General features: G+C 37.1%; 1 protein-coding gene across 1 annotated transcript; it reads right to left on the reverse strand.

The window, feature by feature from the left end:
* Window positions 1–6,175: 6,175 nt before the first annotated feature.
* On the reverse strand, window positions 6,176–6,694 carry LOC145577852 (uncharacterized). Its single transcript, XM_081635283.1, has one exon. It carries the CDS (start codon window positions 6,692–6,694, stop codon window positions 6,176–6,178), a length of 519 nt encoding a protein of 172 aa, XP_081491409.1.
* Between the last annotated feature and the right edge of the window lie 17,753 nt (window positions 6,695–24,447).

Below are 24,447 nucleotides of genomic sequence, written 5' to 3' on the forward strand. Positions count from 1 at the left end.
TTTAAATGTTTAATGGTGCAACGAAACAATTACTACAAAAGTTTACCCATCGTACAATAATATAGGGTAATAGGAAGTAATTAACTCAAATTCTCATTCTAGCAATTTCATTGGAATAAATCTAAACTAGCACATAACTAGAGTTGACTCAAGTGGTAAACAAATTGGAGTTCAGGGATAATGTGCCTCTTCATGATGCTAGAGTATTGATACGACTAGAGTGCCAGAGTGCTAGAGTAAACATAACTAACACATAACTAGAGTGCCAGAGTTCAGGGATACTGTGCCTCTTCATGATGCTAGAGTATTGATACGACTAGAGTGCCAGAGTGCTAGAGTAAACATAACTAACACATAACTAGAGTGCCAGAGTTCAGGGATACTGTGCCTCTTCATGATGCTAGAGTATTAAGTGCAATGGATTTTATTGATACGACAAGGAAGGTCTGGAATCACAACAAGTTAAATTCTTGTTTTGTGTACAGGGATGCAGCTTTGATTGCTTCTATGGAATTACCGGAAGAAGAGTCAGATGACTTTATGTACTGGTTGGGTCACAAGTCAGGTCGATACATAGTTAAATCAGGATACGCGTTCATCAAGAGGTCTACGTTGATGGATAATAGCCATCATTATTCTGATTTTCATAAGACTTTTTGGTCATTAGAGTTGATGCCCAAATGGAAGCTTTTTATGTGGAAGTTTCTTTGCAACGACATTGCCATAAAAGGGAACCTAGGAAGAAGAGGATTGCAGATTCACACTTGTTATGACCTGTGTAGTGACTCTGAAGAAGACTTGCAACATATTTTTCGATTCTATTCCATACCTCAGAATGCGTGGAGGGGTGGTATACTTGGTATCCACTCAGAAGCTAATGGAGACCAGTCTTTCATCGACTGGTTTCTATATTATATCCGGTTATTTATAAGTCTTTCATCGACTGGTTTCTATACTATATCTGGCTAATTATAAGCCAGGATGGGAGACATGGCCACCGAGTTCCTTTTTTTTATTAGTACCCTTTCGGGTCTATGGATTGAGAGGAACAATAGAGTATTTAGGAATACAGACGCGACATCACATACTATTCATCATGTCATTGTAGGTATCTTGGGGCAACATAATATTTTTAGCAGGTGATGGAAAATTGAGATGCCTCCACCCCCATGAGGTTACGTTTGATTATCCACCGAGGTTTATGCGGGCAATCCTTCGGAATGATGGATCATCAAGAGTTATGACGATTACAGTTCAAGTTGATGGCTCTTAGAACAAGGTCACTAGACGAGCAGGCATGGGTTGGTGCCTGGATAGTGGAGAAGCGGGGGAGCAAGGCTGTTTAGGGGTGGGGCAGATTGTGGTTAAGCGACTTCAACACTACAAATAGAGATGTTGACTTGTTTAGAAGGGGTGAAGTGGGGAATGCAGAGATTGGTGTCATCGATTACCATCCTTACAGATTCTCAGGCATTGGTTCATATTCTCAGGCACGAAGAGGAACCAGACATAAGTAACATCTGGACGGTTGATCAAATAAAACACCTCAGCAACTCCTTTCGATGGTGTAGCATCCACAAGGTTGATCGGGAAAGAGTCCACAGAGCTCATGATCTAGCAACAACAGCGAATCATAGTTTGTCGTCTTTTAATTACGTAGTATAGTTTCTTCTTGTTTAAGCATATGTCAAAAAAAAAAAAGATACCCTACATAAAAACAAAGGGAAAACAATATTAATTCCTTTTCAAGTTGTTGTGGAATTTTTTTTTGATGTTATTAGTTGCTTTAGAAATGGGATCAAATTTGGTAGCATTGAACACATATTATTCCAATGTATTCCCTTCGTTTTTAAATACTTATTCCATTTCTCCATGCGCGGAGTTTTAGGAGAAATTGGATAAAGTAATTAAATATGGAGGTATTGGGGTAGGTGAAAGGATAAAAAATTGTAAAAAGCAAAAGTATTTAGAGGAGAGAGAATATGAAATTAATAAAATATGATTTATGTTGGGTCTACTAGTTGATAGAAATTAATTAAATGTTGTAAAAACTTTCCAAATAAGGAAATGGAGCAAGTATTTAAAAACGGCCGAAAATGAAAAGTGGAGCAAGTATTTAAAAACAGAGGGAGTACAATTTATTAGTTAATCAGGAATATGGAGAAGTAACTTTGGATAAATTGAAGGTAATTATATGGATTAATTTATTATAATTTCGTTAAAATTATATCTTATGCTATTCAGGTACTTGTGGTTGTTCCTTTCTTTTCTACTTTCTCCGTCTCATAATATAGTTCCTGTTTTCCTATTTTGGAGATCCTAAATGTTGTTCTATTTTCTATTTTTGGATAGTAGGTAAAGACCCTTATACCCTTACTTTTTTAACTGTATTCATCATACTTCCTAACTTACCCCTAAATTTTGCACATGATTTGTACTTTTTTCCACTTTCTTTCTCTAACTTATATTTATGATTGTACTTTTCACTTTTATTAATATACTTTATCCACTTTCTCCTCCTATTTCTTAAATTATATCGTGAAAAAACACAAACAAAAAGTATATTATGGGACGGAGGGAGTATAATTTTTTATGAATTTCTGAAAAGGTGATGGTAGGACTTCCTAAGTTTCTATCATTTCATATACAGGCTTTTGCAGAAGGTTTCGTGGAGGACATGGTTGTTTAGGCAAATCTCAACAAGGGCATATGAGAATCTGCTAGGTTTGAGGGGTAATAACAATCATACTACCAAAAGCATACAAAATAGCGATAAAGTAAGAATAAAGCAGTAGATAAGCAATGAACAAACAACGAACAAACAGAATAGAATCTATTAGGAAAAGAGAATAAGTCAGAGATACAATACTGAACAAGGACAAGCCTCCTTCTCCAGTAGGGACGAAGCTCCGTAGATAATTGTAGAGTAATTCTATTGTTTTTAGAGTATATATGCGTACATGAATGCTCAAAATTGTCTAATTATGCCTATTTATACCTAGGGATCTCTAGGGTTTACAAAGGTATTCGGAATATATTCAAAATGAGGAAGATCTTCTTGATTTATCTTCTTCCCTGTTCTGTAGGTGTATCTTTGGCAAGTATCTCCTTGATTGATATCCTTGATGCTGCTTTCCTTATTTATTCCAATCAAGCCATTTTGCTCATTCTTGCTGAGTTATTGCTTCTTGGATTGGTGCCCTAAATGTAATGGGTCGTATTACAATACGGGCCCAACAATTGCCCCTAATTTTTACTTCCAAGTATTTGGAAGTGAAAATTACCTAAAGAAAGCTCTAGAAAATATTTTGAATTTCAGAAATTGTTCCAACGGTTAGCAAAATAGAAAGTGGTGGCGGTTTTAAGGCAACCTCCTTGATAACTGTGAAGGGCGGTTTATTTCCGTCTTTGGTATTTATTGGGTGTGCAGGCTATTGTCTAATCACTTCAATTGCTTTGCCCCAATTTCAATTTCATCAGGTATTTTCTCTCTCTTCTCTATTTGCTCTGTTTTACACTTTGTACTTTTCTCTTGTTTTTGCGATGGACGATCACGTGAGAGTGGTGTTTGCTGGGGTGGATGAGGGTGTGAAAAGGCCAAACTTGGTGGCGCAGAACGTCTTTCCTGTCAAGGATACCTATCCCTCCACCATTACGAAGGAGGAAGTTCAGAATATTGCTGCAATTGTGCGTTTTCCTGATGGGGTTGTGGTGAAAATTCCATCACCTAGGGAAAGGGCTGACTGGACTGCCCCTGGTTGGGTGTGTTTCTTTGAATACCCTTTTGTAATTGGGCATACTTTTCCTTTTTCTGCTCTTGTTCGCCAATTTCTTTCTAGAGTTAGGGTTTCGCCTTGTCAATTATTGCCCCAGACTTGGAGGGTATTGAGAATTCTGGATTTGCTGAGTATAAAATTGGGTATAGAACTTGATGTGAGGGATTTGTGTTACCCTTATACTATTAGGACCAGTGGTAAAGGTCAAGTTGGCCTTCGCCTGAAGGATGGTGTTGGTCCTTTGGTGACTGACTTGGAGAAGGCTTTTGACAAGAAGTGGTATCACAAGTTCTTCTTTGTGAGGATTGATTCGTTGGGTGATGATTGTGATTTTTTGATTGACACTATTAAGGCTGAAGGTATTCTGTTTTCTTATTCTTTTATGTTCTTCTTTCCTTCTTTATTGATTTGGGCTTATTTGCTTGTTGGTTGCAGTGAGTAAATTGAAGCAGCGCTCTCAGTCTCCATCTTTGATAGACAAGTTGTATGAGTTGAGTGCAGACGAGAGATCTTTCATCAAGTTGACACAACCTGAAGCAGTTGTTCAAATTAAGTCCTTGGACGAATCTGATTCTGAACAGAAAGTTGCCCCAACCATGTCTCAAGGTTTGTTTTCTTTCTTTCTTGTGAGTTTCGATGTTTTGCTGTACTTATAATTTTGTGAATGTGTGGTTGATGTCGGTTTGCTTGTTTAGTTTGTGGGTTTTTAATCTTGAATCGGCTGTATCCTTGTTGAATATACTTGTATACAATTGTTAATCTATTTGATTCAATTAGCGTCCTTGCTGTATATATTTGCTGTGATCCTTGTTGTATATATTTGCTGTGTTCCTTGTTGTATTACTTTTTGAACCAGCTATGTTCCTTGCAGATACATCAAGGTCACTAAGGTCTCATGATCTTCTTAGCTCATCTTCCATCTTGGGTCGTCTTAAGTCTCGCTCGTCCTCCCAGACTTCTGAGGCTGTTCCCATCAAGATGGTTGCTCCTAAGGGTGTCCCTCCTCCGCCTCCGTCTCGTGCCAGTCTCAAGAGGAAGTTGGAGATGCCTATTGATGTTGACGCTGCTGAGTTTTCTTTTGACTCTCTTGCTCCGCATGTAGATACCCTGTTGTTTCCTTCTTTCAAGGATCGCCAGTCTTCGATGACTTTTGCTGACCTTTCACAAGAGGCGGCTGTAAAGTCTTTCCAGGTATAGTATACTCCAAAATTTTTTTATAAAATCGACCTTATTGAAATATGCTCCTTACACTTCATCTTTGCTGTGCAGAGCCTTCAGTCTTGCCTTGGTGTCTTAGGCAAGGTGTCAGAATTTACTCGGGTGTATGAGGCTATGAAGAAGGAGCGTGATGCTCTGTGTGACAAGTACAAGGCTGCTACTGAGGCTTTGAAGGCTGAACGGACTAAGCATCAGGACTGCATTTCTGAGCGGGATGGGCTGAAGGGTACCTTGAAGGAAGCTGCTAACGAGGCCATTGATGCTGCTACGTACTACTACGGGAAGGCACGTCTTGAGATGATGGAGGAGTTTCAGCAAGGAAAACATGAGGCTTGGGACTATAATGGTGATAAGGCTTCTTTCGAGAAGGCGTTTCCTGAGGGGACTGCTGCTCCTGGCTCACTACTGCTGAGCTTTGCTGATGAGGAAGTGAACTCTCCTCATAATGAAGAAGTCAAGGATGCCCCAGAGGTGATGAAGCCTGTTGCTGAAGAAGTAGCTCCTGCTGACAACATGGGGGAGAATTAGTTTAACTGGTGCTGCGTCACCTTTTAAAAAAAATGTAAAACTTTTGAATGCTGTTTCTGTTTACTGCCTTAGTGCAGTTTGGATAATTTTGTTTTTATTTTGTGCTACACTTCTGTAGCTGGATGCTCTTTCTAATTTTGTTGCAATGCAACTAAGTATTTCTGTCTTTCTTGCTGTATGGTTGACTTTTCTGTATAGTGTGTTGTGATTGTAGTTGTATCACGAATGTATTACAGTTGTATTACAGTTGTATTACAGTTGTGTTACAGCTGTGATGCAGTTGTGATGCTACTTACATGTGTTTGTATGCTTTGTAAGGATAGTAGGTCTGCTCTTTTCAGGAATGACTTGTCTTTGTTCTGTAGTGAAGGGACTTGTTATATTCTTGCTCAGTAATGTCAGTCGTGTTCCTTGCGAAACAGAAGAAGGTGAGGGGTGGCCGTGGGTTTCCCCAACGGCCCTCCGATGCCAAAGTCAGTACTCGTAATGATTATAAAGCAAATTGACAAAGGATAGAGATAGATGAGTACCTTTCGTGCTGATTTTGGCTGTTGGAGATTTTTGTATTTTTGTATTTTTCTCTTTTTTTGTATTTTTTTTTTCCTTTTAGTAAATTAAAAGACAAAATAGAAATAATAACTGCGTACCTTTCTTCAGAAATGATATAACTTTAAATGTGCTGCGTTCCAGCTTCGTTGTACTTCTTTTCCTTCTGCATTCCTGAGTCTGTATGCTCCATTACCTACTACCTTAGTGATTTCATAGGGTCCTTCCCAGTTGGGTGGTAGCTTTCCTGCATTGACTTTCCTGGTGTTTTCGTATACCTTCCTGAGAACCCAATCTCCTATCTTGAAGACTTTGATTCTGACATTCTTGTTGAAGGATCTTGCTACTTCCTGCTGATATGCTACCATTCTCATTTGCGCGTCCTCCCTGAGTTCCTCCACTGTGTCTAAGTTGTGGATTAGTTCTGCTTGGTTTCTTTCTTCTGTCATTAGCCCGTATCTCGCTGTAGGTACTTCTACCTCTGTTAGGATTACAGCTTCACATCCGTAAACCAGTGAGAAAGGGGTATGACCTGTAGCGCTTTTAGGAGTTGTCATGTCTGCCCACAATATGTTGGGTAGTTCGTCTGCCCATTTTCCCTTGGCTCCTTCCAGCCTTTTCTTCATGTTGCTTATAAGGACTTTGTTGCTCGATTCTGCTTGTCCGTTTGCTTGTGGGTACCTTGGTGTAGATGTGATAAGGGAGATGTTCCATTCTTTACAGAACTTGGTGGTTTTGTTGCTGATGAATTGGGACCCATTGTCTGTAATGATCTCTGCTGGTACTCCGAACCTGCTTAGAATGTTCCTCTTTATAAATGAGATGACGTGCTTATCCTTGATTTCCTTGTATGCTTCTGCTTCAATCCATTTGGAAAAGTAGTCTGTCATTGCTAAGAAGTACACCATCTGTCCTGATGACGGGGGTAGCTTTACTATATCCATTCCCCACTTCATAAATGGCCAAGGTGTCAACGTAGGGTGTAATTCTTCTGATGGCTTGTGTGTCAAGGGCGCATGTTTTTGGCATGCTAGGCATTTCTTGGCGAACTCTGCTGCATCCTTCCTCATGCTGGGCCAGTAGTATCCCATTCTAAGTGCTCTGTTGGCTAGATTCCTTCCTCCGGAGTGATTTCCGCATTCTCCACTGTGTAGGGATTGTAAGACCTGCTGAGCTTATTTTCCTTCCAGGCATCTTAAGAAAGGTCCTGCTGCAGATTTTTTGAAGAGTACGTTGCTCATCAGGCAGTACTTGGAGGCTTTCTGAGCGAATGCTTTCCCTGTTGGTTTCGTGTTGCCCAAGAGGTATTCTTTCAGAGGCGTTGTCCAACTGTTGTCTTCTTCTTCTATAGGGCCTGCTTGAATTTCGTAGACACTCATGGTTGACTCCTTCTCTATGGCTGGTGAGAGTACGTGTACTAGTGGGATTGCCCCGAATTCTTCTGGATTGATGTTTGACCCCAAATTTGCCAGTGCGTCTGCCTCGGTGTTCAGGTTTCGGGGTACTTGTTCTATCTTGAACTCCTTGAATTCTTTGATGAGCTTCTTTGTGACTTCTAGGTAGGCAATCATTCTAGTGTCTTTTGCTGCATACTGCCCGTTGATTTGGTTTACCATGAGTAGAGAATCAGAAATGACTTCAAGGTGTTGTATCTTCATGTCCTTTGCAACGGTTAGCCCCGTGATTAGTGCTTCATATTCAGCTTCATTATTGGTAGCTTTGAAGTTACACCTTATTGCCTGTGCTATCTTGTCTCCTTGGGGTGATGTTAGTACTACTCCTAAGCCTACTCCTCGTATGTTTGCTGCACCATATGTATGGAGTGTCCATTTCTGCGCAGTTTTTGGTTCCTGTAGAGCTAGCACTTCCTTCTGCGCTTCTTCTTCAAGTGTAGGGCTGAAGTCTGCCACGAAGTCTGCCAAGGCTTGGGATTTGACCGCTGTCCTGGGTTCGTACTGTATGTCGTACCTGCTCAAATGTAAGGCCCATTTCTCCATCCTTCCTGACATTTCTGGCTTTCTCATGATAGCTCTGATGGGGTAGTTGGTTCGTACTTGTATGGAATGGCTCTCGAAGTATGGACGTAACTTCACTGAAGCAGTGAACAAGGCTAAAATGATTTTCTCTAGTGATGCATATCTTGTTTCCGCGCTGAGCAGGGTCTTGCTTACGTAGTAGATTGGAAATTGTTCCTTTTCTTCTTCTCTTGTGAGAACTGCACTGACCGTCCCTTCAGATACTGCAAAGTATAGCTGGAGTGGCTCTCCTTCTTTGGGCTTGGAGAGAATCAACGGGTTGGCTAGATATTCTTTCAGCTTCTGGAATGCCTCATCGTGTTCCTGTTCCCACTTGAACTCTTTGTTCTTTTTTAGTACCTCGTAGAAAGCTCTGTTCTTTTCTGAAGACTTTGAAATGAACCTGTTCAGTGCCGCGATTTTCCCTGTTAGGCTTTGTACATCCTTCTTGGATTTTGGTCGCTCTAGGTCTAGGATGGCTTTGACTTGTTCCGGACTGGCTTCTATTTCCCTTTGTGTAACCATGTATCCCAGGAACTTTCCTGATTGTACTCCAAATGTGCACTTTGTGGGATTTAGCTTCATGCCGTATTGCTTCAGGATTGTGAATGCTTCTCCAAGGTCTCTGACGTGATCTTCTGCCTTCTTGGATTTAACTACCATATCATCTATGTACACTTCCATTGTGTTTCCAATTTGTTCTTCAAACATCTTGTTTACCAACCTTTGGTACGTTGCCCCTGCATTCTTCAATCCGAAAGGCATCACCTTGTAGCAGTATATTCCTTGGCTGGTGATGAAGGCTGTCTTCTCTTGATCATCCTTGTGCATGAAGATCTAGTTGTAACCACTGTAGGCGTCCATGAAGGATAGCAACTCGTGTCCTGCTGTGGCATCTACCATGGCATCGATATGAGGTAAAGGGAATGGGTCTTTTGGGCAGGCCTTGTTGATGTCTGTGAAGTCTATGCAGATTCGCCATTTCCCATTTTTCTTCCTTACTACCACCACGTTGGCAAGCCATTCTGGGTACTTTACCTCTCTGATCTTTCCTGTCTTCAGTAGGTTTTGAATTTCCTCGTTGATGATCTTGTTCCTTTCTGGCGCGAATTTTCTTCTTTTTTGCTTCACTGGTGTATGCATTGGATCTACGTTCAACTTGTGGGTGATAACTTCTGGGGAAATGCCTTTCATGTCTTCATGGGTCCAAGCAAACACATCTTTCTCTTCTTCCAAAAAGTCGTAAATTTGCTGTCTGAGTTCTGCTTTCAGCTCTGATCCTATTCTGACTTTCTGATCTGGATGTAAGGGGTTCAGCTAGACTTCTGTAGCTTCTTGCTCTTCTGATATACTCAACTTCTCTTGGCCCAGCTGACCCTCTGATTGCTATGCTGAACTCTTTTCTGCAGATGTTGCCTTCAGTGCTATCTTGTAACATTCTTTAGCTTCCCTAGGATCTCCTCTGATTTCTTGAATTCCCCATCTAGTAGGAAACTTAATGACCTGATGGTACGTAGAAGGGATGGCTTTCATTTCGTGTATCCAGGGTCTTCCCAGAATCATATTGTATGAGGATAGAGTGTCGATCACTAAGAACTTGACTTGCAGGTTGATCCCTTTTGCGTATGTTGCCAATGTAATCTCTCCACTTGTCTTCTTGGTTTCCCCGCTGAATCCTACTAGCATTGTTGATTTGTTGACGATATTCTTCTCATCTATGTTCATATGCTTCAAGGTATCTAACATGATGATATTTGCAGAGCTTCCATTGTCAATTAGGATTCGTTTGATCATGCAATTTCCAACTGGGAGTGAGATCACTAGACCGTCATGATGACCTTCTACTGCATCGCTTTCCTCAAACATGATAGGGATGTCTATCTTTGATTTTTCCCTCTTATCTGGTTGCTCTTTGTTGCTTTCTTTTGCATGCCGCTTTGCTGCCGAATATGTTAGGCCGCATACTTCTGACCCTCCTGATATGAAACAGATGGTTTTGACAATTGGAGGTGGGGGTGGAGGACCTCCTTGCTTGGACTCTCTGTCCTTCCTTGAAGCTTTAGATCTATCTGACAAGAGTTCTTTGAGGTAGCCTTTCTTTAACAAGTATGCAACTTCCTTTCTGAGCGCGACACATTCGTCAGTAGTGTGACCGATATCTGAATGGAAATCACACCATCTGGATGGATCCTTCTTCTCCCCAGGCCTATCACTCCTTCTGGGCCATTGGACAGTGTCTCCCATCTTATTTAAGGTCCTTATTACTCCTGCAGGGTTGACATTGAAGCAATACTCGTGCAATTTGGGTGGGAGCTCAGGATCTTCCCTCCAATCAGAAAACACTCCTTCGACAGCATTGACTGATCCTTCATCAAAGCGGGAACGCTGATATGGCTTGAATCGATGATCTATCCTGGGGAAGTTGTTGTTCCTTCTTGACGGACGATCTTCATCCTTTCTGAGCTCTGGAGTCTTTCTTGCATATGCATCTTCTTCGAATCTGACTTGAGCCATTGCCTTAGCTTGTACGTCTTCAAAGGTTGTGCATGGATATTTGGTTAATTCCTTGTAGAGTTCACTGTGATCTAGCAATCCTCTTCTGAACGCTTCAATGGTTGTAGGAGCATCGCACTTATGTATTCCAATCTTTTCCCTGTTGAACCTGTTAAGATAATCCCTTAAGGATTCACCATGTCTTTGCACAACACGGTATAAATCCGATAATTGCTTTTTCTATTTTCCTGCTGCTGGCGAACTGGACTTTGAATAGGTTTACCATTCCTGCAAAAGATCGAATTGTCCCATTATCTAAATTAATGAACCAAGTTAAAGCTGGACCTGATAATGTAGCTCCAAAGCCTTTGCACATGATGGCCTCTCTGATATCTCTAGGGATTGAGCTGGTCATCATCTTCTGCTTGTAGAGGGACACGTGCTCATCAGGGTCTGTTGTTCCATCATACATGGCCATGTTGGGTGTGCTGAACCTCTTTGGCACTTCTACCATGGCGATCTCTTCTGAGAAGGGAGATTCTATATAGCCATCTGACGCCTCTTCCTCCATGGGCTTTGGCATTCCAGGGATCTTGGCGATCTTGGCTTCGATTGCTTTGAGGTACTCCCTGACTACCTTTTCTATCTTCCCCTCCTCAGATCCTTCTTGTCTGTTCTGCTTAGGGGTTCCTGCATTCAAAGAGTCTAGATCTAGGGCTGTTTCCCTAGTGTTAGATCCTTTTTCCCCATTAGGGGTATGAAAAGTACCTGACATATCAAGCTGCATGGCTATACTTTCAGTGTTCTTTCTGGTATTAATGGTTTTAGAAGCGACTGATTGTATTTGGCTACGGAGGGCTTCATTTTGCTTGGTGAGACTGGTAAGCTTGGCTTCAGTTTGAACTTTTTGGGCCAACAGTGTTTCAATTTGGCTTTTTTGTTGGTCTAAGGTTTGACGGAATGCGTTCATTCCCTCATTGATTTCGGCCATGGTAAAGAGTACTTGGCATATGTTGGTGCCCAGACATGGTGTTTGTATTGGTTTTTTGGCGAATTGGTAGGTTAATTGATTATCAGCCCCACGGTGGGCGCCAAATTGTTTAGGCAAATCTCAACAAGGGCATATGAGAATCTGCTAGGTTTGAGGGGTAATAACAATCATACTACCAAAAGCATACAAAATAGCGATAAAGCAAGAATAAAGCAGTAGATAAGCAATGAACAAACAACGAACAAACAGAATAGAATCTATTAGGAAAAGAGAATAAGTCAGAGATACAATATTGAACAAGGACAAGCCTCCTTCTCCAGTAGGGACGAAGCTCCGTAGATAATTGTAGAGTAATTCTATTGTTTTTAGAGTATATATGCGTACATGAATGCTCAAAATTGTCTAATTATGCCTATTTATACCTAGGGATCTCTAGGGTTTACAAAGGTATTCGGAATATATTCAAAATGAGGAAGATCTTCTTGATTTATCTTCTTCCCTGTTCTGTAGGTGTATCTTTGGCAAGTATCTCCTTGATTGATATCCTTGATGCTGCTTTCCTTATTTATTCCAATCAAGCCGTTTTGCTCATTCTTGCTGAGTTATTGCTTCTTGGATTGGTGCCCTAAATGTAATGGGTCGTATTACAATACGGGCCCAACAATGGTGAAACCTTTCTACAAGTCTGATCTAATTCCTGAAACTGTGAGTCACCATTATTCCTGAAACTTTCTCTTGCTCTTCTTTCTCTTGATTCACTGATCTGATTTAAAACTCCTTGTTCTAATTTTATTTTATTTTATTTTTTTATTTATTTTTTTATGAATAGAATGAATGTTGGTGTGAAGATAGTTGTTGGGAATAATTTTGACAATATGGTCCTTTAGCCAAGAACACATCATTTCCACCAATCTATGAGTGTACGCTTGCACAATTGGTCAGAAACCAAGCATGGCAAGATACTATCTTGAATTCTTGATGATAGTTCTGAAGTCACCACCGTGATTGAGGGCCTTACTGGTGCATCTACATTGCAGCAACCAAAAGTGGGCTGATGCATATGCAACGGAGCCAACCAAAGCATTGTAGATAAGAGTTTATAAACAGATAAGAGAAAAGAGTAGGGGCAGAAAAGAACTCTGTACAGCAAAGTAAATAATTTTTGTTCAAGCATCTAGGATACATTTTTGGGAGATACAAGTGCATAGGTTCTGCTTTGCAGAATAGCTGATACCATCTTCTTCATAGGCATAAGACAGATTTACAAGTTATCAAATCTCTTAATTTTAGTTGTTACGTTATAATATCTAGGCGGGTTTAGAGTACTATTTTATAGCAGCTTAGTTATTCAACTTTTATTTTTTTCAAGCTATTAATTCTGTAAATATGTTCACTTGAATTTGGTATTTCAGTTCATCATTTTCTGCATTTTTCAGTTGAGTTTTCTGGAGATTGTTGTAGTGTTTCATCTCAGAGCACCTAATGAAAGCTGTAACGGAGCTATATGAATATGAATTTTTTATCTTATTGAAAAAGTGGTTCAATTAATCCTAAATACAAGTGATGTGCAATGGAAACTTTGTACTTAATGCCTCACACTTCTACTCCATATTTAATAACCGAAACTATTACGGAGTAGTAAGTTTCACTATCATAATTAAGGTACCACAAAAGTAAACTTACGATTTTAATTGTTATGACATGTCCACTAATTAATGATTAATAAAGCCCACTAACATGTCCACTTCGCAATTTCTTTTTAATTTTTTAACATTCTGGCACATTATTCTTGTTTGAATATGCCACATTAATACTAAATAATCATATTCTTAATTAGGTACCACTATTGTAACACCATTAAACAATATTTCAACCATGATACAAAAAAAATAGGATTCTTGTTCCATGTTCCTGTTTGTCCCACACTACCAATTATAAGATTTGAAGGTAGTTTTGTTTGTTACAGTTATTGTACTGCGTACGTTCCAAATTAGATGACACGGTTAGACTTTGTGCGCTATTCACATAACTTGCTTTGACTTTGTTTTGTGATTTCGTGTTGAGAAAAATTATAGTCATGTTGGGTCTTGTTAGATTCGTCACAACATCTATTTTTTAAATGTCAAATTTTTGTAATTTTTACTAATATGTAATCATAAATATTTGCATTAAAAAATATGCATTGACAAATGTGTCTAAATAAAATGTGTCATCTAATACAAAACGGAAGAAGTATAAAAAGTAAAATTGTGGGCTAATTATTGTGTTCTATATATAATGTGTTTCATCATTGTATACAATTAATGAAATAACCATTAAAACTGGTAATCGGCAAAATAATTATTGTTCGAAATATAATTAATGAAATAACCTTTAAAATTGGTAATTAGCAAAATAATTGTTCTTTAAGTTAACGTCATATTCAACCACCCTTTTTGGCAACACAGTCTGTGCGCGATACACCCTTTTTGGAAACACAGTTTGCGCGCATCGCATGTAGCAAATCGATATTACTAAGGATAAAATTGGAATATAAACTTTTTACAAAAATTATCTTATTCTGCATTTAGGCAAAATACTACTTGCATTAGTACCAAAAATAATACGAAGTAATAATAAAGGGAGGTACTAATTGCACGTACAATTTTACCTAAATGCAGGACAAATTAATTTTAGTCAAATTTTATTTTTCCAAACTTACCCTTGTTTTAAACCTACACCTAATAACTACGAGTATTTAATTAGAACCTTGATATTTAACTAGTAAGCATGTCATAGTCTTCAACCTTCAAGGCCTTCTACCATTCATCCTCAACAGCAAATCTCGAATACTGTTCATATATCTAGTTTGACAAATCCGGATATTTCTCAAATTTTCAATACCAAAGCCACCATCACTAAACCTTTGCAATACTCATATTCATCCCCTTTGTAAAATATTTTCAAGACCTTCATCTTAATACCGACTACGATTTCTAGGCCTCATCACTGGCTACCGGAATATAATTCTGGGGCCCTTTGCTACCTACCGGACTTAATTTCCAAGGCCCTACACTACCTACCGGAGATATATTCCGGGGTCCTTAATTTACTGTCTACCACCGCTACATTCCGAGGCCTTTACTTCCTAATAGTTCCTATAACTTTTTAGAGGTTAAGTTGAATGAACATCTCATACCTGATGAGTTATAAGATTTTAAACTTTTTTTTCCTCTTCGTTATAAGGTTTTATGTCATTGAACAGAATGAATTTGTCTCGATTCACACGGTGATAGAGTCAAGGGATGCAATTTTTTATGAAACTCGATTTTCATCAATTCCAAGGCCAAAGGACATTGTACCTAGTACTACCTCCGTCATTGAAGATGATCCTATTAATAAAGATCACGAGACTGCATTGCCGGAAGTTAGTAAAAGTAAAAGAAAAATCTTTTGGACCCGATTTTCAACTTTATTTAGTTGAAGGGTCAAGGGAGTCAATAAAGACTCAAACACTATATTGCTACAGTGTGGAGGAGGATTCTAAAACCTTTGATGAGGTTGTGAAGTCTCAAGATGCGACATTTTGAAAAAAAGATATCCAAGATAAAATGGATTCAATTATGGGAAATAATACTTGGGTTTTGTCAAATTTACTACCCGGTTGCACTCTTTCAGGTCGTAAATGGATTTTCAATAAGGATCGATGGAACCGTTGAAAAGTACAAGGCCCGATTAGTGGTCCAAGGGTGCTAGCAAATTCACGGTATTGATTACTTTGATACATATGCTCTGGTAACAAGAATAACTACCATAAGGTTATTGATAGCTCTCGCGGCGATTCATGACCTTGTAATTCACCAAATGGATGAAAAACCGGCATTTCTTAATGGTGAATTGGAGGAGGAAGTGTACATGAAACAACCAGAAGGCTTCGTTGTCAATGGACAAGAAACCAAAGTGTGCAAGTTGATTAGATCTTTGTATGGGCTAAAACAGGCACCTACGCAATGACATCAAAAGTTTAATGATGTTTTCTTGGCAAATGGCTTTAAGATAAATCAGTCGGATAAGTGTGTATATAGCAAATTTGATAATGGTGGAAAAGGTGTTATGATTTGTTTATATGTTGATGACATGCTTAGATTTGGGACTGATTTGGATCAAGTTGAAAAGACCAAATAATTTATTTCGTCTTACTTTACCATGAAGGATATGGGAGAAGCAGATGTTATCCTTGGTATTAGGATAAAAAGAGGGAATGACTCACTAATTTTAACAATGTCTCATTATATTGAGAAAGTGATTAAGAAGTTTAGTGAGTGGGATAGTTCTCTCATGTCTACTCCAATGGATCCAAATGCTTCTTTGGTTCCTAATGGAGAAGGTCCGATTTCACAATTGTACTATGCTAGGTTGATTGAATGCTTGATGTATGCTATGACAAGCACTCGACCGGATATAACATTCGTTGTAGGCAAGCTAAGTAGGTATACTAGTAATCTAAGTATGATTCATTGGCAAGCTCTAAGGCATGTTCTAAGGTATTTGAGGAAAACCCTGCATCATGGTTTGGTTTACAAAGGAGGTCTTTTAGTTTTAGAAGGGTTTACGGATGCTAGGTTGATCACCAATAAAGAGGATTACTCTTCTACTAGTGGTTGGGTGTTTCTTCTCGGAGGAGGTGCTATTTCATGGGCATATAAGAAGCAAACATGTATTACAGACTCAACAATGGCTTTCGAGTTCATAGCATTGGCTTCGGCATGTAAAGAAGTGAAATGGCTGAGGAATTTGATGAGTGAAATGGACTTGTGGCCTATGCCCTTGTCACCTATTTTAGTACATTGTGATAGTGCTTCTACTATATCAAAAGCATATAGCCATGTTTATAACGGAAAATCAGGTCATATAGGAGTGCGCCATAGCTATGTGCGTGAGATGATAAAGGATGGGGTCGTTACCATTGATTTTGTTCGGTCTAATCTCAATTTGGCGGATCCATTCACGAAATCGTTACCAAGAGAGATTGTGAATAAAACTTCGTTTGGGATGGGTCTTAAGCCCATTGATAAGTCATGAGTGGAGGAAAAGTCGACTTGACGTCTAGTACAACGCTAGATCTCAAGTTCAATGAGGTAACTACTTCATTTGTGGTTTGGAGCATTTATTTTAAATCCCAAGGTTAGTGCTCGGTTTTTCTACAATGTAAGAGGTTGAATAAATTTTCTTAATAGATCTTTGTAATGTTGCTCATATTGTAGGAGCATATGATAAAAGATCTACCTAAATGAGTATGAAGTTGGGTCGCTTCACCAAGTTTGGGGCTTAGCTTGGAGTACTCATAGTTTGGATATGGACATAAGACCTTTAATGGTGTCAAAGGAGCAATGTATTTTGTGGTTAATTTGTGTGTGTGACATCTTCAATTGTTCATTGTGGTTGTATGACTCAAAGCTTGGTCTATCATTACAATCCGAATTATTGTTAAATATGTTATACTAAGCAAAAATTCAATTGTTTCGACATTTTTGTAATGCACAAGTTTGAGTGTTTATCATGTTGAGCAAGGTATAGGCTCTAAGCATTTATTATATAAATGGAGGAGGATTGTTGAAACATTTACGTAATAAATGTGCTTATAAGTTTCTTAAGTTTATGTCATTTGGAGTGGTGTAGTTAAATGACATAGTTAATTAGCTAACATACTTGATAAATTAAGAAAGTTATGTAATTTAATAACTTTTGGAGTTTTTTGGGTGTTAAACGTTTATGGATTAAAAGTTATGTTTCTTTGAAACATATCTTTTAATAAATGTTAAAGACATTTATCTTGGAAAAACGTATGTTCAAGTATGTTTAATTTCTATAAATAGCATTTCATTCTCTTGCTTCTCTTTCAAAAGTTATTCTCGAGTTTTCCTCTAAGAGACTTGTAATAAACATAAAACATAACCATTGTTAGACTAGCCTTGTAACAACAACCAAGCCTTGTTGGTCTTCTTTGTATCTCAATAATATTACCGTGTTAACTCCGTTGTTCTAAGTGGGCCGGGGTTGGTAAATTACTATTAGGAAAGCGGCATTCAGTTACGTGCCTAGAAGAACATATCCGATTTACCCCAATATAACTTTCTAACAACTATTATCATATTCATTGAGTCCAATTTTATGGTTTCGTTAGGTTTGTATTTCGTAATAATTTGTTTTGGATTGATGATTTGCAGTACTTTTTTTTTTGTGTGATGATGCTACTCCTTGAAAAATAAATTTCTCCTTGAAAAATAAATTAACATTTGATTTTTTGAAGGTTGATGATTTGTAGTAATTTTGGCTGATAATGCTAACCCTTGAAAAAAAAAATTAAAATTTTATTTTTTTTAAGGTTGATGATTTGCTGTATTTTTATTTTTTGTGATGATTCTAATCATAGAAAAAAATAAAATTTGATTTTTTGATGGTTGATGACGATCCATTAAAAGTTGTTGAAATATTCGGAGTTGCAAAGACGAGAAGGATGTACGAAGATGCAATAGCGGAAGCCGATACAACCGATAATAGAGTGAAGGCGTTGTGCGTGAAATTTGGTGTGCTTGAAAAGAGTTTAGATGACTCGGATCGTGCTCGGGCTATTTATATATATGCCTCCGCTGTTTAATCTTGAAACAAATCCTGATTTTTGGACTCAATGGCTCGATTTTGAACAACACTTTGGGAATGAAGATACAATCAGAGAAATGTTGAGAATTAAACGATGTGTATCTAGCTTATATCAACAACGGCTTCCGAGTTCATAGCATTGGCTTCTGAGAAATTTAGCAACGGGGAAGCTTTTAAAATTGTTCTTAGTTAGTTAGTTGGTTGTAATGTGCTTTGTATGTATAACGGAGATGGAGAATAGGAGATGAAGGGGATGCGAGCTTCGTATTAATAAAGGAGAATGAATTTAGTTTGGGTTTATAAAAAGAGTAATATAGTTTTTAGAATAATTAAATGTTGTTTTTAAATCCTTCATTTAGGTTATTTTATACTGCATTTAGTACTTGTGATAATAAACCTTAAGTTGTGTCGGTTTGAGAATAGGAAACCGTGGTTTCAAGTCTCTTTCAAATTATTATATATACATATAGACAATTCTGTACTCTGATCGGCAACAAATACTGATTGAGGATTCTGCGAAAACAATCGATCAACATGGGTGATTAAAGAGAGATCGATGTAAGTCTGAATTACTCGTTACATCTCAAATTTATTTATTTTTGCTTCAGAGTTTGTTTAATATTTGGCTGCATTCAAAAATCTTATTATTGTTGGAACATTTATGTAATAAATGTGCGTATAACTTTCTCATGTTTATGTCATTTGGAGTTGTGTAGTTAAATGACATTTAATTAGCGAACATACTTGATAAATTATGAAAGTTATGTAATTTAATAACTTTTGGTGTTTTTTGGGTGTTAAACGTCTATGGATTAAAAGTTATGTTTCTTTGAATCATATCTTTTAATAAATATTAAATGTTAAAGACATTTATCTTGGAAAAAAGTATGTTCAACTATGTTTAATTCTCTATAAATAGAGAATGCTACATTTGTGAAACAACATGCCATAAAAAGCATGTCATTCTCTAGCTCCTATTTTATAAGTTATTCTCGTGTTTTCTTCTAAAAGATTTGTGATAAACACATAACATAACCATTGTTAGACTAGCATTGTAAGAAAAACCAAGCCTAGTTGGTCTTCTTTGTATCTCAATAGTATTACCGTGTTAACTCCGTTGCTCTAAGTGGGGTCGGTAAATTAATATTAGGAAAGCGACATTCAGTTACGTGCCTAGAAGAACATATCCAGTTTACCCCACTTTAACTTTCTAACAATCTAATAGTAATTTATACCTTTTGATTTGGGTTCTTTCGTGAAGGAGATGAATGCCAATTTTCAAAAACTTGACAAGTTTGAGGGTGTGGTGTAAGTATCGTAGATGGCAAAAGAAAATTCACTTCCTATTGACTACTTTGAATGTAGTTTATGTTCTTAACACCCCCATGCCACCATATCTGGCGGAAGGAGAGGATGAATCTTTGGAGATTACTCGTCGAAGGACCAAGTGGGAATATGATGATTACATTTGTTGTGGACACATTTTTAATGCGATGTCGAATACCTTGTTTGATATATATCAAAATTTGGAAAGTGCAGGAACTTTGGGATACTCTTGAATCAAAGTACTTGGCCGAAGTATCTTTTTATATCATTTGGAATTGTGTAGTTAAATGACATAGTTAATTAGTTAACATCCTTTATAAATTATGAAAGTTATGTAATATAATAACTTTTGGAGTGTTTTGGGTGTTAAACGTTTATGGATTAAAAGTTATGTTTCTTTGAAACATATCTTTTAATAAATATTAAATATTAAAGACATTTATCTTGGAAAAACGTATGTTCAAGTATGTTTAATTCTCTATAAATAGCATGTCATTCTCTTGCTTCTCTTACAAGTTATTCTCGAGTTTTCTTCTAAGAGATTTGTGATAAACACAAAACATAACCATTGTTAGACTAGTCTTGTAAGAACAACCAAACCTAGTTGGTCTTCTTTGTATCTCAATAATATTACCGTGTTAACTCCGTTGTTCTGAATGGGGTCGGTAAATTACTATTAGGAAAGCGGTATTAAATTACATGCCTAGAAGAACATATCCGGTTTACCCCACTATAACTTTCTAACAATTATTATCATATTCATTGAGTCCAATTTTATGGTTTCGTTAGATTTGTATTTCGTAATAATTTGTTTTGAATTGATGATTTGTAGTAATTTTTTTGTGTGATGATGCTACTTCTTGAAAAATAAATTAAAATTAAAGTTTTTGAAGGTTGATGATTTGCAGTAGTTTAGGCTGATAATGCTAACCTGTGAAAAAAAAAATAACATTTGATTTTTTTTTAAGATTGATGATTTGTGTATTTTTATTTTTGGTGATGATTCTCACCGTAGAAAAAAAATAAAAATTTGATGTTTTGAAGGTTGATGACGATCCATTAAAAGTTGTTGAAATATTCGGAGTTGCAAAGACGAGAAGGATGTACGAAGATACAATAGCGGAAGCCGGTATAACCGATGATAGAGAGAAGGCGTTGTGCTTGAAATTTGCTGCGCTTTAAAAGAGTTTAGATGACTCAGATTGTGCTCGGGCTGTTTATATTTATGCCTCCTCACTGTTTAATCCTGAAATAGATCCTAATTTTTTGACTCTATGGCTTGATTTTGATCAACACTTTGGTAATGAAGATACAATCAGAGAAATGCTGAGAATTAAACAATGTGTATCTAGCTTATATCAACAATGGCTTCCGAATTCATAGCATTGGCTTCCGAGAAATTGAGCAACAGGGAAGCTTTTAAGCTCGTTCTTAGTTAATTAGTTGTAATGTACATTGTACATACAATGGAGATGGAGATAGGAGATGAAGGGGATGCGAACTTCCAATTAATAAAGGAAAATGAAATTAGTTTAGGTTTATTAAAAGGGTAATATAGTCTTTAAAATAATTAAGTGTTATCTTTAAATCCTGCATTTAGGTTATTTTATACTGCATTTAGTACTTGTGATAACAAGCCTTAAGTTGTGTCGGTTTGAGAATAGGAAACCGTGGTTTCAAGTCTCTTTCAAATTATTATATATACATATAGATTCTGTACTCTGATCGATAGCAAATACTGATTTAGGATTCTGCGAAAACAATCGATCAACATGGGTGATTCAAGAGAGATCGATGTAAGTTTTAATTACTCGTTACATCTCAAATTTATTTACTTTTTGCCTCTGAGTTTGTTTAATATTTGACTGAATTTAAAAGTATTGTTATTGTGGGAACATTTATGTAATAAATGTGCTTATAAGTTTCTTATGTTTATGTCATTTGGAGTTGTGTAGTTAAATGACATAATTAATTAGCTAACATACTTGATACATTATGAAAGTTATGTAATTTAATAACTTTTAGAGTTTTTTGGGTGTTAAACGTTTATGGATTAAAAGTTATATTTCTTTGAAACATATCTTTTAATAAATATTTTATGTTAAAGACATTTATCTTGGAAAAAAGTATGTTTAAGCATGTTTTATTCTCTGTAAATAGAGAATGCTACATTTGTGAAACAAAATGTCATAAAAAGCATGTCATTATCCGGCTTCTATTTTATAAGTTATTCTTGAGTTTTCTTTTAAGAGATTTGTGATAAACACAAAACATAACCATTGTTAGACTAGCTTTGTAAGAACAACCAAGCCTAGTTGGTCTTCTTTGCATCTCAATAGTATTACCATTTTAACTCCGTTGTTCTAAGTGGGGTCGGTAAATTAATATTAGGAAAGCGACATTCAGTTACGTGCCTAGAAGAACATATGCAGTTTACCCCACTTTAAATTTCTAACAATCTAACAGTTATTTATGCCTTTAGATATGGGTTCTTTGGTGAAGGGGATGACTGCCAATTTTCAAAAACTTGACAAGTTTGAGGGTGTGGAGTAAGTATCGTCGATGGCAAAATAAAATTTACTTCCTACTGACTACTTTGAATGTAGTTTATGTTGTTAGCACCCCCATGCCACCACATCCAGTGGAAGGGGAGGAGGATTCTTTGGAAATAACTCGTTGGAGGACCAAGTGGGAAAATGATGATTACATTTGTCGTGGACACATTTTGAATGCGATGTCGGATACCTTGTTTGATATATATCAAAATGAGGAAAGTGTAAAGGAACTTTGGGATACTCTTGAATCAAAGTACTTGGCCGAAGATGCTTCAAGTAAGATAGCATAACATGATTATAAGATAGCATAACATGATTATGGATGAAGCTATTGCGATTGCATCCATAATTGACAAATTACCCTTATCTTGGAAAGAAACAAGAAATTCCTTAAAGCACCAAAAGGAGGATATGTCTCTTGAACAATTGGGTGCTCATTTTCGTATTGGTACTCCGGCTTCTACCATCAATATGATGGAGGAAGGACAAGCATGTAATATCCCTCATGATTGCTTTAAAGGAGTTTAATATATTGCTCATACCAACAAGATGTATATTCCTTTTAGGGAGCCCATATGCTAAGATACTCCATAATTAAGCGTGCTTGGTTGGGAGTAGTATAGGGATGGGTGACCTCTTGGGACGTTTTCCTGGGGTGCGCATGAGTGAGGACAAAATGCGCCGAAAGGACTCGTGTTGGTATATGAGGATAGTTGTTGGCCCTTGATGCCCATTTCGGGACAATAGGCCCCTCCCTAATTTGTTTGGGGTCAGGGTGTTACAAAGCAAGTGGGACTAATAATAAAAAGTCTAACAAGCTATCTTTCAAGTATACCAAAAAATCAAACAACAAGAAGGAAAAGAAAGGTAAATCCAGAACTTGTTGGGTGTATGGCAGTCCTCACTTTAAAAGGGATTGCTCCTTTTGGAAAAAAGAAGAAGACAAGTAGCTAAGGTAAACAAAAAATTGACTAAGTCCAAGGTAATGTTCAACATGAGTCTAAAAATTTAGAAATGAATTTTGTGCATATGATTTATGAAATCAATGTTGTGCGGGATGGTGATTCTTGGTGGATAGATTCGGGAGCATCTAGACATGTGTGCGAAAGCCGTCATTTCTTCAAGACTTATCAAGAAGTAGAAGATGGGCCAATTTTTTACATAGGGAATGATTCCACGGTTAAGGCTAAAGGCATAGGTCAAGTAGAATTGTTGTTAACATCCAGAAAAACTTTAACTCTTAATGATGTTGTGTTTGTTCCGGAAGTTAGGAAAAATTTAATGTCTGGAAGACTCTTGAATAAGTATAGTTTTTGAAGACGATAAGTTTATTTTATCTAAAAGCGGTATATTTGTGGGACAAGGATATTATTGTAATGAAATGTTCAAATTAAGTATTGATAATAAAGTGGCCGATTCAATCTATATGCTTAATGTTTCTTATCTATGGCACAATCGGTTATGTCATGTTAATTATCGTCGTTTGCATGACATGTCTAAAATTGGTTTAATAAATGCATTTGATTTTAATATAGATAAGTGTAAGATATGCATGTTGAACAAAATTACAAGAAATCCTTTTCCAAGTGTTAAAAAGACATTCTACATTGCTTGAATTGGTGCATAGTAATTTATGTGATTTTCATAGCATGCCTTCTTTAGGAAATAAGAATTATATTGTAACTCTTATTGATGATTTTTCAAGTTTTGTTACTTATATTTATTATCTTCTAAAGATGAAGCTCTAGATAAGTTTAAGGTCTTTAAAATCGATGTTGAATTGCTAACTATTGAAAAAGTTAAGAAACTTTGAACAGATAGAGGCGGGGAATATTTTGATCCAAGTTATTTTCAATCCATAGGAATAATCCATTAAGTAATCGTGCCTTATTCACCACAACAAAATGGTATTGCTGAATGGAAAAATAGAATCCTAAAGGAGATGGTTAATTCTATGATTTCTAGTTCGGGTCTCAGTGATGGATTTTGGGATGAAGCTTTGTTGACAGCTTGCTATATTTTAAATAGAGTTCCTAATAAAAGGAACAAAGTTACCCTTTATGAACTTTTGCACAAAAAGAAACCTACTCTCAATTACTTTAAGGTATAGGGATGTGTAGGACAATTGTAAGATTACTGGAACCCAAAAGAAAAGCATTGGGTGAAAAGGGAATTGATAGTATCTTCATAGGCTATGCGGAACATAGCAAAGCCTATAGGTTTTATGTCATTGTACCAAATGACATTGTCTCGATTCACACGGTGATAGAGTCAAGAGATGCAATTTTTTATGAAACTCGGTTTTCATCAATTCCAAGGCCAAAGGACATTGTACCTAGTACTACCTCCGCCATTGTTGA

This window comes from Chenopodium album, chromosome 14 (genome assembly GCF_948465745.1).
Source record: "Chenopodium album chromosome 14, dcCheAlbu1.1, whole genome shotgun sequence".
Classification (NCBI taxonomy): Eukaryota; Viridiplantae; Streptophyta; class Magnoliopsida; order Caryophyllales; family Amaranthaceae; genus Chenopodium; species Chenopodium album.